Below are 18,434 nucleotides of genomic sequence, written 5' to 3'. Positions count from 1 at the left end.
CTAGGAAATACACCAGGTTTTCATCTGTTGTAGCCTGTGAGCTCTGGTTTGGGAAACCGAAGTTGTTGCTAGGAGGTGCAGTTTGGGACGAGCCTGGTCTAGAAGGACTAAACTTACACGGGACTCACTCAAGGTCATTGTTCCTAGCAACACCCGGACTGTGGGGAGTCGGCGTGAGCGCCGAAATCTTAAGGTCAAGACTGCCTTTGTGTTTCCCTAGCAGTCGGTTCAGAGCCGGCCACGTGGGCAGTGCGCAAACTAAGTCCTTCCAAATCGAACTAAACTAAAAGACAGGAGACAAAAGCACGGGCTTTCCCCCACTCCACGCCGATTCTACCCACGCTTGCAAGTTATTCTTACTCTCTCGAAGCGGGCGAGCCAAGGCTTGGAGGGTGCAAAGTCGTGGCCGGGGAGGAGTAGGGGACCCGTTGAATCCCCTGGTAACCTAGGGTGGGCGAGTGGGTGTGTGCGCAAGCACGTGCCCGCACGCAGGAGTGCCTTGGGGGAGAAGGGAGTGGTCTCCAAAAGGGGGAGGGGAGAAGGGGAGAATGGGGGCGGGGGCGGAGAGAAGCAGGCTTTTTAGGACACGGCAGCGGCGGGGGAGGAGAAAGAAGGCAAGGAGGCGTCTCCAGTGCTCTCTAGGGTTGTGCCACCTGCCCGCTAGCTCGCCGCACTAACGCTGCCCGCAAGCCAACATGCTGCCGAGACTGGGCGGCCTGGGGCTGCCGCTGCTCCTGCCGTCGCTGCTGCTGTTGCTGCTGCTGGGCGCAGGCGGCTGCGGCCCCGGGGTACGCGCCGAAGTGCTGTTCCGCTGCCCTCCCTGCACGCTAGAGCGTCTGGCCTCCTGCGGACCCCCACCCGACGGGCCCTGCGCCGAGCTGGTGAGAGAGCCGGGCTGCGGCTGCTGCCCGGTGTGCGCACGGCAGGAGGGCGAAGCATGCGGCGTCTACCTCCCGCGCTGCGCCCAGTCGCTACGCTGCTACCCTAACCCGGGCTCCGAGCTGCCCCTGAAGGCGCTGGTCACCGGCGCGGGTACCTGTGAAAAGAGTCGCGTGGGCGCCACCCCTCAGCAGGTAGCAGGTAATGCGGACTGTGAGCACTAGCTTGGGAGGAAAACTCGCATCTCAGCGGGGACTCCTGGCTGGCGGCCCTCACGTGGGGAAAGAGAATCCCACCGGACCCTGGGAGTGTTGTAGACACTAAAGAGCCCAATCCTTAACCAGATCCGGGGAGACTCTTGAGAGCGGGAACCCGAAAGACAGCCCCCGGAGGGAGACTGGAGGTGGACCAAGAGGGATTTGATGGGGTAAAGGAGGAGAGGAGAGACACTTTGTCACCACGGTATTCCCTGGGCGGATTTAGTGGTGAGGAGAGTGGTTAGAGCTAGGAGCTGCGGCGGGCGGGGATGGGGTGGGGGTGGGGGGTTGGGAGCGTGTAGGAACTTGAAACTCATTTGAAACAACTTGAGTTAGTGACCACTGGTCGAATGTTCCCTGGTGGGAACGCTGCTGGCCATCGCTCGCAGGTGACACCGCAGACCACGGGTGAGAAGGGATCGAATGGAGGGACTCCTTCTTTCTGGCACTGGGAGGCGAGGAGAAGGGTAAGCTTGCACGTGGAGAATGGAGCGGGCTCCATCTGTGTAATTTAAGCCGGGTGGCCAGCTGCATTCCGGCATCCTGGTAGCCGGGCTTTATGGCTAAGCGTCTGGGCCTCACAGGTCTGAATGGAGCCGCTCGGGAGACGGGAAGCGACAACTCTTCACGTGGGTGCGTGTCACGCCCTACCTCCTCCTAAATCTAGGGAACTCTATCCCACAGGATTGGGAAAGGTGGAGTTCTTTGTTAAGGAACCTTTCTTTCCAAAAAAGTTAGCTTGAAGAGCACAAGTGAGAGGAATTCACTTTTCTTCTTCTTCTTCTTCTTCTTCTTCTTCTTCTTCTTCTTCTTCTTCTTCTTCTTCTTCTTCTTCTTTACCAACGCCTTCTGTTCCTTCTGTCTGGAGAAAGCTGTGACTGTTTTATTTCATCTTGGGGACAGCGCTGAATTGTGCCCCCTATTTGCTAACGTGTAAAAGGAGGCTTTGACCAAGTTTCTGTGACTATGGGTAGCCAGGAGGTGTTGGTTAAAGAAAGGAAGGAAGGAAAGAAAGGAGACAGAAAGGAAGGAAGGAAGGAAGACAGAAAGTACAAACATTCTCCTTGCTTTCCGAGTTCTTTGTCCGCCCTATTCTTTCCCTTGGTCTGCTATTGTCCCCGCCCCAATGGAGCTAGAGGTCAAAGTTTGAAGTCTTCTAGCTCTTAGAGGCATTTTTGACCTTGAGTAGAGAGCAAGGTGGGGCTTCCTCTGAGGGGACTGTCAGAGTTTCTTCGCTCTCAGCCTTCCTTGGGATTAATCCTTGCCAGTTTCTAAGTAATAATAAAAAGAAGTCCTCTCCCCAAGCTCCCGTCCTCCGTCACCTCTGGGGCCCCACAGTCCTTTTCCTCAACCGGGTAAACCAAGACCTTGCAGAACCCTGCAGATTTTGACCATTATACTAAATCGTGGTGTACTTTCTTCTCATGGTTTTAATATTTTTTTTTTCTTCCCCTCACTCTTCATTGCTTTTATTCTAAGCCTGAAGTATCCAGCCTTTCGGCTTCCCAAGACTCTGAAATTGGTTGGAGTCTTCTGTAGGCAACAGATGTGTCAGGTTTCCTGGGTCACTTTTCCTTATAGGCTTCAGGGATGGGGGAGGGGTAGGGATAGGGGGAGGGGGAGGGGGAGGGAGGTTGTCAGGGGAGCCAGGGGACAATGGCGTGAGTTCATAGGAAGAATGTTACTCTGGATTTTTTTTTTTTTCCTTTTTTCTTTTTGGCCTGGTTATGGGACTCCCTGCTGCCAGCTCATCCCAGCTGCTGCCTCAGCCTTCTCCCAAGGTCCAGATGCCTTCCGCACTTTTCTTTTGTGTTCCGGGTCTAGAGGAGGGGACATTAAACAAGGTGGGGGGTGGGTGGGATGGGAGTGGAACCTGGGAGCTGAGTAGGTGGCACTTGAAAGCAGTGGTCAACGGGGACCACAGGGCTGTCAAAGGGGTCATTTGGGAAGGAGCTTGGTTTTGCAAGGGTGTGTGGAAGAGAGGCAAAGGCAGAGGCTTCTAGGCCTGTGGGGGGGACGCTTTTGGGTTGGGGCAAAGACTAAAGACTGTATAGAGAATGTTGAAATCCCAGTTGTGGGTTATTATACGTGGTCCAGACAGATCTTGGCAGTGAGGGCGGCTGCCTCACCACTGTCTTTTGCCCATCTCCCTGCTCTGAAGGCTGAACAACCCCCCAGCCCCCCTCCCCCAGCATTCCTCTTTGAGCAGGTTGCTTTTGAGAATTTTAAGCATACCCTCTTATTTCCACGCTGCACACCCCAGCAGTTCCGGCTTTGCTGTTAGCTCTTTTGTCTTTGTTCCCAGGGACTCTCGGGGACTGTATTGCTGGCTTCCTGGGGATGGCAGGAAGGCAGGGGTGGGGGGTGGGGGGTGATGTGCCCACATCAGTGGGTAGAAGTGACTGGTGGTGAGCCTGCATCCCAAAGGGTGATGGGCTGGGCCTTTTGGTTCACAGAAACAGAAACCAGACTGGCAAGGCCTGGAAGCAAAATGAAAATGGACCGCTGAGACCTGTCGCAAGTTCGAAAGGGTACGGGAGGGAAAAAAAAAACAAGGGGGGGGGATTTGGAGGGTAGCTTGGGCCAAGCTAAGTCCCTTCAGAATTCAGGCCAGGCTGGTTCCTCAGCATCATTCCTGCCCTCCATCCCCCCCCTCCCACCTCCCTGTTTTATACAATGCAGGGGATTATGCTAAGGGGCGGGGCCGCCCAAGTGGCCGTCTGGCCCTGAGCACATATAAAGGTGCTATAGAAATGTTCAGTCATTTAAAGTCCCATAGTTGACAAGAGCTGGCCCGCTGATAGGTGATGAGCGTGGAGGTCTGACTGTGCAGTTATGGGGTGTGGTGTGTGAGTGTGATTTACAGTGGTTCACTTAGGCTTCAAGCTAAAGGGGGCGGGGGGCGGGGGCGGGGGCGGGGAAGCAACGGGACTTCTGGCTCTGAGCACTGCTTTGCATCTTGTCTTGCATAAATTTGCATACCGAGTTCAAAATGGTAAAAGACTCTGAAATGAGTGGGACCCACTGTTTAGGCTGATTCTTAGCACCACCTTCCGCCTCCTGGCCCTGGTTCGGGATAGAAGGTTGAACCCGTCTGGCTGAGCTGCTGCCCTCTTGCTGAGGGTCATGGGAGGGTGGTGAGGCATGTGCTAAGGGCCACTGCTCTGGGACAGCTTGGGGACTTCTGGAGTTGGTTGGTCTGTGAACTGATGAACACAGTGTGGCTTCTGTGCACCAAGCCATCAGAGTCAGGCCAGTAGAAGGAGGGATGAAAGAGGCCTATACAGTGGCCGCGGCCTGCTTTGGCCCAAGGGCTAAGATTGGACGCTGCCTCAATGTTAAGTCCTTGATCTGTGTCACCTTCTACAAACATCAGAAACGTTTCCTGCATGGTTTCTTTTGTGTGGCGCTGATGACCCAGTTCCTTAAGAGATGGAAGGAAGCTCGAGGAAGGACAAATCCTGTGAGTTGGCCGAGGTAGTTCAGTGGGTAATAAAGCTCCTTGATGTGGCAAGCTGAACTTGATCCCCGGAACCTGTGTAAAGGTGGAGGAACCCGCACCGTGAAGCTGTTGTCTGACCTTAGCACGTGTACCATGCCTGTGGGCCTACTCTTCCACATGTGCAATAATTACAAATAATTAAAATAAAATAAAATAAAAAACTGGGCTGGGCAGTGGTAGCACAGGCCTGTAATCCCAGCACTCTGGAGGCAGAGGCAGGCAGATCTCTGTGAGTTTTGAGGCCAGCCTGGTCTACAGAGTGAGTTCCAGGACAACCACAGCTACATAGTGAAACCTTGAGCCTCCCTGCCCCGCCCCCCAAATAAAAAACCCCCAAATCAAAACAAACTTGTGTAATAATGCTGAAGATGTTCTAAACATACAAACTCCTTTTACAAACTAGGGGTAAAGGTGCTTTGAGCTGTGAAACAGGTAGGGGAGTTGGGAGAAGGAACCTGCTGGCTTCTCTATGGAGGAGTGCTCAGCCGGCTCGTACTGTCGGGCTTGCTAGTGAGCCGAAGGAAGAGGGAGGCATGTACGGCTCTCACTGTCAGTCTGCCTTAGCCAGGTGTCTTATAGTATTCAGGCAGAGCATTTCCTGAAGGCGGGGCAGCTCAGTGAAATGAAATCTATGAAAGCACTTTGGGGCTGGTGAAATAAAAACACTTGGCCCTCCAAGCCTGATGACTTGAGTTCAATCCTCAGAAACTACAGTGGAACGAGAGAACCAATTCTTCCAGATTGTCCTCTAACCTCTAGAGCCATGCAGTGACCCATGTGCACCATACTTATCCTGCCCCCACCTCTCTCTCTCTCTCTCTCTGTCTCTCTGTCCCTCTGTCTCTCTGTCTCTCTGTCTCTCTCTCTCTCTCACACACACACACACACACACGGTTGTAGTAGTAGTGATGATGATGATGGTGGTGGTGGTGGTGGTGATAGGCTAGTGAAATGGCTCGGTGGTTAAGAGCACTGGCTGCCCTTCCAAAGGTCCTGAGTTCAATTCCCAGCAACCACATGGTGGCTCTCAATGCACTATAATGGGATCTGATGCCCTCTTCTGGCCTGCAGGTGTACATGCAGGCAGAACACTCATACATAAAATGCATTAAGTAAATACATCTTCAAAAATATAATAAATGCCTTGGATTGCTTGTAAGCCAGAGTCCATTCATTTAACTACTGAGATGTTTACTCTGAGAGGCCTCACCATCAGATGAGCTTCTGGTTGGTTCTTAGAGTGGTTCTTCTCTGCTATAAAAAGTCAGAGGAGTTGCTGTTAGAGCTGATAGGAAGTTCGGAAAGTTCTAACGGAATGGAGAAGAGGGTAAATCACACCTGGAAGGTAGGGCACTGCTAGAGGGACGGAAGGAGGGCAGAGACCTTTGCTTCCCTTGGTTGGGTCACATGCTGCAGTCCTCTACCACTGTGCTCAGGGCGGGCATTTACTGTTTGCCTTCTCCGTTTCCAGCTCTTTCTTCTCTGACTTTATCCTGTCCTTGAAATCTCTGTAGCTCCCCACTCCCCTCCCCCTCCAACCAACACATACATGGTTGTCTCTTCCTGTGCCTCTTCTACTGCTGGCCCAGCTGGAATCTTCGATCACATGCTAAGTAAGTGGACAGTGTTCAGAAAGAAAAAAAAAAAAAAAGTAGCATGGATAATCTGTCAGTCCCAGCTGTCTTCAGCTTCAATCTGAGGGAGGCCTAAAGGTGACCAGAGACAGGAATGTTGAACAAAATTCAACATGGGATGAAAAGGGTGGGTTGACTGACTATCAGGGAGAGGGGCGGGGAAGGGGTGTTGCTGGGCGTTAGAGATGGAACTTCCGTGGACAGGGAACACTACTGCACTGTGCTCATGATGGGCTAGCCATGCTGGGTTTGCTAAAATGGAGGCAAATAGGAGGGAGTTACATATGCTTCACTAGGGAGCCAGAGATCTGGCTGGCAGATGTTCCAGATCTTTCTGCTTCTCTTTGTTATCTCTGGCCGGCGTTTTCCTGAGGTGGCAGGCAGCCATCAGAAGATGGGTCAACCCCTCTTGTGTCCTCATCCTCTTCTGAAACTGCCTCCTTTGGCTCCAGTTTTCCTCCATGCCCCTAGGGGAGGAAGTTTATTTTTTATTTATTTATTTATTTTTTGTACTTCTATCTTAGGTGCTTGCCTGGGCTCAGTGGTGGGACCGAGTACATGAGAGCTAAGATTTTTTTTTTCCTGGCTTCTTGCTGCTGAATGCTTTTGCCTCTGTGGTCAAGTCGGGGGCGCGCGCGGGGGGGGGGGGTATTTGACAGAAAAATGCTTTTGAGCTTGTCTGCCAGAGATTTTGTTGCTGGATACCTGTTGTTGTGTGTAGGTATTGGGTAGGCCATGGCACATACCATTGCCAGCTTTGGTGAGGAGGAGATACACTTCGAAAACATAAAAGGCCAGCGTATGATGTTTGATACAGAGAAAGACAGAGTCACAGAGTATCTGGGTAGGAAGAGGAATGGGTAGATAGCAGCAGTGAGGAAATAGCCTGGCTTCTGCTTTTCCAACTAACTGGGTCCCAATGTGGTCATTGGGTTTGATGCCAAGTATCTGGAATCTCAACACTTGGGAGACGGAGGCAGGGTCAATCAAGACTTAGAGGACAGACTGGCCCTTGCTGTGAGTTCCACCACCCAAAATCAAAATTACAAGACAAAACTTGTAGTAATGGGGTGGGAGTCGGGGGGGGGGTGTTCCCAGAAAACAGGTTTGGTGAAGTAAGGATAATTTTTATTTCCTTTAGGATGTGTATATTACACTAGTTGTGACCATGGGAAGCGTCTTCCCACAGTAGGTTGTCATACACATTAGCCAACTTAATCTTGACAAGTGACATCTTTGCTATTTCATGAATTGGCCTTTAAAATAAAGGCCAGACTGGATAAGTCAGGCAGGCTGCTCATTTCTGCAGGACCCAATCCCACATGTCAACTACTTATTCAAATACAAGAAGAGGTTTAGTCACTTTGAGCCTCAGTTTCCTTACACGTGTACAAATCAGAGATTGGTGGTGCTCATGACTCTACTGGGTTACACTTAAGTGTGTGTGTGTGTGTGTGTGTGTGTGTGTGTGTGTGTGTGTGTGTGTGTCACAGTTGATACAGATAGACCATACATAGTTCATGCTTTATAATTTTAGGGTGGCTTAAGTAGGAGCATTGTCATGGGTTTGAGGTCTCAGAACAAAATGTTTTACTTTTCCACTTGTGATGAAAATTCCCTGACAAAAGCAACTCAAGGAGGGCAGAATTTATTTTGGCCACCAGTTCAAGGGTTCAGACCATGCCAGCAGGAAGACGACATTCAGGAAGCATAGAGTGCTTATCCTCTGCTCACTTCCTCCCTCCCGTTATACAGTCAAGGACCCCAGCCCAGGGAATGGCGCCACCCACAGCGGACAGCTCTTCCCATTTTTGAATTAAGTTGATTGAGATGCTCTCCCCGCCTGGCCACCACATGCTTAGAAGCCCATCATCTCCCATTTGATTTTAGAACTTAAGTTGACAAATCAGATTAGCGATTACACAAAGCAAGACACTCCCCCCCTCCCCCAAAATCAACAAAATTAAAACAAAGTAGACAATACAGAAACACCCAGTGCTCAGTGTAGTAGTAATGTCACTTGATTTCTACTTCTTCACCTACAATGGGAGTAAGACTGTCTCTGTCTGACCTGTGTTCATCGGAGCTTAGAGAGTCCTTTTGCGGAAGGGGCAATGAAACTGCACTTTAATGCAATATAAAACCAGCTGAGAAGAAATGGTTTGCATTTCTTATGGGTGAGTTAGTCTGCTTGAGTGCTTTTTGGGGCCCATGTCCAAATTTCTGGGACTGATCGTTCCAGGGTTGTCCTTCACACTTGACAGTGGCCAGAGTAGAAACCAGAGGGACAGAGATGACTCTGAAGCTCAGGACTCTTGGGTTCTTGTGCCAGCTTTTCTGCTCACTTAGCTAATGATGAAGGACTGGGCCCTCTTGCCTTCACCTGGCCAGTCAGCCTAGGGACATAGCCTTCCAGCTGTCACAGCCTGGAAGACTGGAGAATTGCTGAGGTGTCACTGAGGCAAGGATGGTGTTCCCTCACAGGAAGCTGGCTGCACACAGGCTTCAGCACGGTAGCACTCTTAGCACGTGTGGTGTGTTCAGGGGCAGGCGGTGGTCAAACCCAGTGAAGATCCCTTTTTGTTCTGGGACAATGAGGATTTTTTTTCAGGTCCGGTGTCTCTGAGCCTCTGGTGCCAGGAGTTTTGAACATGATCCTGGCAAAGAATTCCTGGCACAGAATTTGGGCGTTCTCTCCAGACCATTGTCTGCTGACCCCACTGCCAAGGGGCCTGCTGCTGCTTGTCAGTTTTCAGGGAAGAGTGATCCTCCGTGGGCAAGCTAGGCTGGAGAGGGTCTTCTGAGTACTGAGGCTTTCCTAATGTTTGAGGAACCTGGGACCCCAGAAAGCCCTCTGAGTAGTCACCTGGATGTACACAGTGGCAACTATTTTTAGGCATCTACTTGGTGTGGAGCCCAGGAAAGCAGGAGTGGTCAGCACATACTGAGACCGGAACCCAGGACCCTGGGGAGTCTGGGATGCATTAGACCCTGAGGGCCTTCGTGGTGGGGGATGGGAAGGAGAAACCCCTTTTGTGAAGAATTGTGAGTGCTGGAAAAGGTTCTGCACCCTTGTAAGCAGCAAGAGAGAGGAATGGACAATCCCCTGAGCCCCTCCTCCTAACCCCTCCCCTTCTGATCTTGGCTGGCTCAGCTTGGGTATCAGTCAGGACTCAAGAGTGAGGCCTTGCTCAGAAAGCTGGCTTCTCTGGAGAGAAGTACAGCCCACTACAGTCAAGAATTCCCCTCTTTTCTTTTTTCTCTTTTTCTTTTCTTTTCTTTTCTTTTTTTTTAGGAGGTAGGCAGTTGGAAGCCTTGAAGGCCTTCTGGCTGTCTGCCCCACATCCCTTCCTGGCTGTTAGGAAGCAGGGCAGAAGTGAAGATTGCGGAGAAGGGGACAGGGGCTGGCACACCTCCAGGTGCTGGGCAGAGGAGTTGCCCACAGACCCTGGTGGAGTTGGCGGGGAGCAAAGCCTGGGGAGGTTTCTAATTAGTGACCGGGTGTAGGTGTGTTAGCCTATGTTCATTCAAGGGACTAAGCAGAGCCAGGATGTAGAGGAGGGAAGGGGGCTGGGGCAGGGGGCTTTGAAGGCCTGGCAGGTTGTTGGAGCTTGGAAGACCAGAGGAGCCTACTTAGTGTCTTCATCCTGATGGATTGAAAGGGTGGGGGTGGGGGTGGGGCTAGCTTCCAGCTGGCTGGGTCTGAGACTGTGGGGGTGGGAGAGAGTTGGTAGCCTTAAGCCAAGGTACCATCACCACGGGCAGACGATAAAATCCGTGACAGTTGGAAATGCCTTGCTGCAGGCGTTTCCCTACCATGCAGCTCAGAGTCAAAAGAAGGAATCAAGGCTGTGTTCTGGGTCAAGCGCCAAGGCTAGCCCGTGGATCCAGATTCTCCTTTCTGTGTTCTGTTCCAACGGAGTTCTTGGAAAAGTTCTTTTCCCTGAGTGACAGCAATTAAAGCATAACTTCTCAAAAAAAAAAATGTGTTTCTTTATGCAACTTCCCCAGGCGGTTTCTTTTGTGACTACTGTCTTAACTTCTGGATGGAGATGTCCTGTCTCCTCTGGATGCTGAACTTGCTTTCCAAAGTGCCCAAGGACAAGAAAAGACCAAGAAAAACAGTTTCCTCAGTAGCCTGAGATCTCCCGTTGCTGATAATGCTGACTGGTTCTGTACCAACCGTGGTGGAGCTGTGCCGGGCAGGATAAAAGGGGTCAAGAGGGCTTGGCTTTTGTGGTAGGGTATATGCCGTGAAGCACATTTGGAGGCCAGAAAATAACTTTGTAGATTCTCTCCTACCTTTGTGTGGGTTCTTGGGGGGTCAAATTCAGGATACTGTCCTTGCCCAGCAAGTACCTTTACCCACTGAGCCATCTTACCAGCCCAGACTTGTGACTTTTTCCTTAAGGTTCTACCAACTTGCCTCTCATTTGGATGGTTGTTCCTTAAACCAAGAGAACATGGTCAAGGATGGTCATGGATGTGATGTAGTGTTAGATCAGCCACAAATCAGTGGACTTCTAGTTGAAGCAAGCAAGAACCACAGTGACCTATTTAAAGACACTTATTTATATTCAGGACACTGGTGTGCTGGTTTGAGAGTGTGGCTGGCAAGCCTGGACATCCTTGCAGGTTTTACAGTTCTTTTTGCTTCCTCTGGGTTCAGTGTGTCACTGTGGAATATCGGGGAGTGGTGTGATGGAGACTGAGAAGAACACAGCAGGAGGGGAAGCTAGTGGAAGACTGGTTGGAAAGGTCAGTTGGGATTGATTTCTTGGAACAGGACTGTGGGTCCACATCATCAAGTATAGGGGGCAGTGGCTTGGATATGGGCCCCAGTAGAAGCACATGGCCCCCCATCTCATGCTTTCATTGCTCTGCTGCCTTTCCTGTATCCCTAACCACTCTCGCTGCCATGGGGGGCCCTAGAAGGAGATGGATGGTGTGGTGCAAAAGGAAACAGTGCTTTAGGGAGGAACTCCAGTGCAGGATGTGGGCTGCTCTTAGCGTAACTAGCTTTTCTAATGTCTAAGTGACAATCGAGTAGAGAGCAGCCTTGCTGTGTAAAGATATTGTCATACCACCTAGAACACAAGAAAAACAGTTCAAAAGTTAAATGTGCAAGTAACAAAGTCAGAAGATATACATACATACATATATATATATATATATATATATATATATATATATACATACATACGTACGTATGTGCATACATACATACATATCAATCTAATGCAGTTATGAGCTGGGGACTTAGCCTTTGATCAAAGCTCTAGGAAGATCTTTTTAAACAACAAAGTCCCTTTACAGTGACAGGAAACACAGTGGAGAGTCAAGTTTGGTAGGAATTGCTTCTTCAGTCTGGAGGAAGAAAGCACATGATCTTCCAGAAAAGCAAACTTCTTTTCTGTCTGCTTGTGATGATGAATAATTTTTAAAAGTTTATTTATTTGTTTAGGTTATAATTACATCATTTCTTCCTTTCCTCTTATCCCTTAAAACCCTTCCACATACTATCCCTGCCCTTGCTGCTCTTTCAAATTGCCTATATATGTACATTCCTGAATGTATAAACACAATCTGCTCAAACTGTTTAGTGTCATTTATATGTATGATGTCTTTGGGGCTGACCATTTGCTTTGGAGAGCTAATCAGTGTGCTCTTTCCTGGGGGAGACTATTTCTCCCACTCTCAACATTCCTTGGTTGCTTGTGGTTCATTGTCTATGTTTGAAGCCTCAGGGAGTGTCCCTACCCCATCCCTTCCTGCCACTGCCCCTGCCCCCACCTCCGCCTGCCTTCCATGGTAGCCTGTATATTTATATACTGACTTCTCTGTGTGGTAGCTATTTTTTAGGTAGATAGTTAATGGTCTGTTTCCCTATGACTTTCCACAGTCATTTCTGTGATTTTAGCCTCCTTTGTCTGTGTTTGTCTCCCTCCCCCTCCCTAGTTAGAGCCTCTGTTTTTCCCATTTCTCCCTTCAGATCACCTGAACCCTGCTATTCCCCTCTCTATTGCTCATCTCCCACAACGGTCCCCTTTTTATGAAGGATAATTTGTAAGTCTGGAAATCACAACTAAGCTAGTTTTTTATTTTTATTTAATATTTATGTATTTATTATGTATAGTGTTCTGCCTGCATGTACACCTGCAGGCCAGAAGAGGGCACCAGATCTCATTGTAGATGGTTGTGAGCCACCCTGTGTTTGCTGGGAATTGAACTCAGGACTTTTGGAAGAGCAGCCAGTGCTCTTAAACCTCTGAGCCATCTCTCCAGCCCTAAGCTTGTGTCTTTTAAGAGGCATCAGAGGAGGAGTTGAGTCCCCGGATCCATGGTGTTTTGTTTTAATTACATGCATTGATTTCACCTGTGCGCCTCAGTCAGCGGACGGCTTGCGAGTTCATGTATGGATTACTTTCCAGTTGCCATGATAAAACACCCTGACGGATCCCAGTGATCATGCAGGGAAGAGGCAGGCATGGCAGCTGAGAAATGCAGAGTAATTGCAGTCTTTTTACTCTCACCTCCAACAATGTTTTCCTTTAAGAGGGCACCCTCTCCCCCCCCCCCCGCCCCCAACAGCACCACCAGCTAGGGACTAAGCATTCAACAGCCAGAGACCAGAGAAATAAAGTTGAATTTCTAGGATGTTTGGTCCAGCAATGACTTATCACTGAAAGTCAAGTGGCTTTGCACCCTCCATAGTCACACCATCCACCCTCCTTAGTTCTTCACAGGTCCCTCCTAGGTTATCCCAGAGGAGATGTATGGTTTTCTGCTTTTTTTTTTCCTACCTGCTATTTGTCATTTATTTTTATTCTTTTGTGTGAAATCCTAAGTTAGGTAATTGCCTGGATCTCTCCTCTTACTTGTGTTTTGGGGGAAGCAGAGCAGCTGTCTCCTTAACTGTCCCTTGGACATTTCTACCTCATGGCATCTGCTGTGGAGCCCCACACGATTAACACTTTGGGCTGCACCAGGGTATGATTGACTTTCTGTTCCCTGGGCTGAGCCGTCTTCATTTCTTCGTTTTGCTTTTCTGTAGTCACTGGCCCTCTGCCAGTGTTTCTGCATCTTTCCCCGACTCATTCCCTGTCTCTTCCTGTCACAGAGCAATGGTGAGGAGTCCACGCAGAGACCTATGGATGGGCAAGCCATACTGGCAACATGGCATCGGCCAGTCAAAAGGGCCTTGGCACCTGCCATGCCACACTGTTGGGGCCTCGACTAGTCAATAATGCTCTCCGGCTCTCCAAGTCTATTCATACTGTTTGACAAGATAGGTGATGGGCAGATGGTGGTTGTTTTAGGGTTACTATTGCTGTGATGAACCACCACGACCAAAAGCAACTTGGGAAGAGAAGGGGTTATTCGGCTTATATACCCCGAGTCACACAGTCCATCGAGGGGAGCCAAAATAGGAACTCAAACCAGGTGGGAGCCTGGAGTCAGGAGCTGATGCAGAGGCCATGGAGGGGTGCTTGCTTACTGCTCAGCCTGCTTTCGTATAGAACCTGGGATCACCAGCCCAGTGGTGGCCCTACCCACAGTGGGCTGGGCCCTCCCACATTAATCACTAATTAAGAACATGGCCTACAGGCTGATCTTATGGAGGCATTTTCTCAATTGAGTCTCCCCCTTCTTGGATTACCCTAGCTTGTGTCAAGTTGACATAAAACAAGCCAGCACAGTGGGTGAAGTGACTTATAGATATTTATTTTTGCAGTGCAGGGGATGGAACTCAGGGCCTTGCATATGCTATGTAAGCACTCTACCACAGAGCTACATAACACTGGTCCAGAGAAAGGACTGCATTTTTTAGAAAGAAAAGTCTAGAAATAGTAAGAAACATAAAAATACCAGTCTTCTACCAGAATTGTGAATGCTTAATATTTTGCTTCCCAGCATGAGGTACTTAAGATACCTTTTTTATCTAAAGCAATTTGTGCACATATGATGAATGGCTAATACTCATATTTTTGCATGTGTGCAGATAAGTGTGTGTGTGTGTGGGGGGTTGGTCAATATAGTTCAAGTATTCTAAAGTAAATTGTAAAATCTTGCTGTATTGGTGCATGCCTCTAATCCCAGCACCTGGATGGCAGAGGCAGGTGGATCTGTGAGTTTGAGGCCAGGCTGGTCTACAGAGCAAGTTCTGGGACAGCCAGGGCTACCGAGAGAAACCCTGTCTTGAAAAACAAAACAGAGAGAGAGAGAGAGAGAGAGAGAGAGAGAGAGAGAGAGAGAGAGGGTGGGGGGCAGACTATGAATGCTATAAATTAAGTTTTCCTTGTCAATTTTAAGGTTTTGAATTTATCTGTTGAGAAACAGGTTGTCTTTATGGCTACTTTGTGTTATTCCATTATGTTACCCTATTCATTTTATGCTCCCATTTGCCAAATGTAGCACCAACTACAGACAATATATGTGTGTGTGTATACACACACAGACACACACACATACACACACACACACACACACACACACACACACACACACACACAGTCTGCATGTACAGCAGCACACCAGAAGACAGCATCAGACAGTTGTGAGCTGCCATGTGCGTATGTGGGTTCTAGGAGTTGAACTTAGGACCTTCAGAAGAGCAGTGAGTGCTCTTAACCACTGAGACATTTTTAAATGCTTATATATACTTTGTGCACAAGCAGAATTTGGGGGTCATGCACTTTATTTTGTCCCTGTAGCTTCGGGTCCAAGTGTGTTCTAAGGCGCACACTCCTCACTTGGGCCTTTGGCCACTAAGCCACTTTGCCAGGTTCCTGGATGATGTGAATTGAGCTGGAGCAGAAGTGTTCAGGACTCATGGGAAGACATGAAAACTGGTAGCTCTGTTTGCCCTCTTGGTATCAATTTCTCTGGCTCCTCAAGGACAACCTGGCTGGTGGAGTCCCAGGGGGCTTGGGATGAATTTGAGCATGTTTTTGTTTTCTCAAACTGTCGGCCTCAGCCCCTGGCCCTTCTCCAGGTCTTTGCGATTCCAGGAATGAACGTGGTGTTTATAAAGCAGCCCTTTTGAGTGTGCACAGGCAGGGAGGCTCCGGAGAGGCTGCGCTCACTCGGGGGTGGGGGGTGGCATGGGGCGGGGGGAAGCCTGCGATGAAACAGCGGTGTGAGGGCACGCTCTAGGTCTCTATGGTGCCTGGCGAAGGACGCATGTGTGCAAAGCATCCATTTGTGTCTCTCTACAGACCTAGGAGCCAATGGGGAGAAAACTTGAGGCTGACACTTTGAGTACTTGCCTGAGGCTGTCTTGCTCCCATAGAAGAGGTCTCTTTCTCTCTCACCAAGTCATTCAGGAAAGCACTGCAGAAACAGCATGGGAAGATGGGACCCTGGTGAGGACTCTTGTTTAAAATACAGGCTCCTTGGTCCTAACCCAGGCTTGTTGCTTCTGGATCTCCAGGGCTTGGGGCCAGGCCTATTCTTAGAGGCTTCAGATGATCCCTCTTGTTTCATTTGGAAATGGTGACTTAGTCAAACTGCCTGACTTGCAGATAGACGAACAACACACTGATGCCAAATCCGCTCAGCACCCAGCCTGGCATTACTCATAGAACCAGGGAGAGCAAGTTTAGGGTCAGAAACTTGGTCCTCTTGACTTTTAAGCCAGCACTGTTTATCCAGGCACACTAGAACTGAGCCAAGCTTTGGAGCACAAGGGCCTGTATTGCAAGAATTGAGGGCCGAAGGGGATCCCTCAGCCAGGTGGTCAGTGCTCTGCTCTCTGTGTGCTTTGATCCATTGCTGTCCTGTGCAAGGATAGCATGCGCCTCCACAGCTTTCCACTTGACTGCGTTTTCTGAATTCTTCAACACTCAGCTGGGTAATAAACAGTAGCCACAGGATGTGCCTCCGAGGCTTGTGGATCTAGTGGCACTGACAAGCATGATTCTGTCTATTGTGAAGGAGCTCATCTGCTGGATGTAGGGAGACACTTCTAGAATGTGGCAGTGGTGGTGGGAGTTATCTGAGAGGTGTCAGGCTTTACTTGACTGCCTTCCTTTCTGGGTGCAAAGGGTGGCAAAGAATGTGAGATTGGACAGAAGCTGGATGTCAGCAAAGGATCGATGGACCTACCAACCCACAGAGGGTCATTCACTAACTAAGCTGGGCTGTTTTCTGGGGCCTAACTTATACCATGGCAAACACTCCTCGACTCTGTCAAGGCTTCAGGCACTCCATACACCATTTGGGATTCAGGCACATCCGTGCACTGCTCAGAATTCAGGCAACTCAATGCACTCACTTTTCTGGATTCCAGAGACAGAGGCCACTGCTGCCTGCTGTCCTGGAACTATTGAAAAAAAAATTGATGGTGGGAAAATACAATGTCACTTCAAAAGACTAAGGTCTTCAGGTTAACTATTAACTAAACAAACAAGTTGGACCCTCTTCTCTCTTCTGACTCTCTTGCTTCCTGCGCGTGTACTAAGCAGGAAGAGTTACCGTTGAGGTAAGTGTGGGGCTTGTGATCAGCGATCCAAAGGGAGTTGGCTTTACACTTTCACTAAACAATCTGTTCCCTGTGTGTACTGGGCATTTGCCCCTACATCCTGGGCACTTCTGACCCCTGTGCCTCCCCCAGTTCCTCTGTTTTCTTCCCATCCTTTCCTCCGCTATTTGCATAGAGTGAATTTGGGCATTTCAATCTTGCCCAAAGACTTCTATTAAACAACAGAGAACTTTGCGATTTAGCTACATATAGGATTTAAATAACCAGTCTAGACATATAGTTCCATGGTTGAGTTAGTTAGCAGTTAGTGGGTGCCAGGCCCAGGGAGCTATACCCAGAACCACATAAGAAAAACAAAACAAAATCATCTAATTTAAACTTCCACGCAAGGGTCTTTAAAAATATGCTTATGTGTGTGTACGTATATGCATATTAATAAACAAGAAGGCACCTCTTTCTTCTGCCTCCCTCACTTCCTGCTGCATGTGCTAGGGAGAAAGATATATATTCAAGTTTAAGAAGCCAGGTCTGGGTGCTGCAGAGATGGCTCAGAGGTTAAGAGTCCTGACTGCTTTTCCAAAGGTCCTGAGTTCAATTCCCAGCAACCACATGGTGGCTCACAACCATCTATAATATGATCTGATGCCTTCTTCTGGGCTGCAGGTGTACATGTAGGCAGAGCACTGTATACATAATAAATAAATAAATACTTAAAAAAGAGAGAGAGAGAGAGAGAGAGAGAGAGAGAGAGAGAGAGAGAGAGAGAAGACAGGTCTGGGTTCAGTCCCCAGCGATGCGAAAGGTGAAGAATGAAAAATGAAATGTAGATCTCACCAATCAAACTGAGGGGCCCAGAGAGATGGCCCAGTGCTTAAGAGCACTTGCTGCTCTTGCAGAGGACCCAGGTTGGATTCCAAGCACCCATACAGTGGCTCGGAACAGTCTGTAACTTCAGTTCCAGGGCATCTGAAATCCTTCTCTGGCCTCTGCGGATATTGTATGCACATGGTGTACTGGCATACATGCAGGCTGAAGAACCCACACGCATAAAATAAATAATAAAAATCTTAAAACTCAACATGGAGACATCACAGCAGAGAATATTGAGGATCTGCCTTATTAGTTTTTCCATGTAATTGATTATTCTGTTATTAGATATTAACTAATCTTCCCTCTACATGGCAGATAACCTTATATTTATGCATCCAAGAAATAGATCATCCATCCATCTGTGTAAAGCTTGGCTCCCCCTAGCCTGTAGTGCAAGTTTGAATGAGGATAGTAATAAAGCAATATCATATTTAAGTCATAGCCATAATTTCCACTGTCCAGCATGCTTAAGAGATCAGAAAAATGGAAGGGTTTGGCCAAAACAATGGAAGAACGATACTTTGTGAGTCTGGCACTCAGTTGGCTGGTGGGGCGCTTTGCCCATTTGAGTGGGGTAATGAGTCGTCTGTTGCTACAGATATTAATAGAGGAGTTATCTGAGGAGGAAGCAGAGGAAGAGGCCCAGTGTATGTCTAGACTGAGTGGCGATTTTGGAGAGCCCGACCACAGTGGGGCTGTGTGAGCCCTGTGGCCAGCCAGGGCAGAATTAGGAAAGCAACCATCATGTACTCTTGTGGTCCCCTGCTCAGAAGCAGTTCTTGAATTAGGTCTGGAAGGGCCAGCTGCTG

At 49.0% G+C, this 18,434-nt stretch overlaps 1 protein-coding gene across 1 annotated transcript in view; it reads left to right on the top strand.

Annotated features, from left to right (window-relative positions):
* The first annotated feature begins 585 nt into the window (after nt 1-585).
* IGFBP2 (insulin like growth factor binding protein 2) overlaps nt 586-18,434 on the top strand; it is a 28,033-nt gene continuing 10,184 nt past the window's right edge. Inside the window, exon 1 of the mRNA XM_084780115.1 lies at nt 586-1,080. Within this exon, the coding sequence (XP_084636241.1) occupies nt 696-1,080 (385 nt within the window). The 5' untranslated portion in view covers nt 586-695. The remainder of the gene's footprint in view (nt 1,081-18,434) is intronic.

Source organism: Acomys minous, assembly GCF_964271855.1.
Source record: "Acomys minous genome assembly, chromosome: 4".
Taxonomy (NCBI): Eukaryota; Metazoa; Chordata; class Mammalia; order Rodentia; family Muridae; genus Acomys; species Acomys minous.
This window is presented reverse-complemented; position numbering and strand designations above follow the sequence as displayed.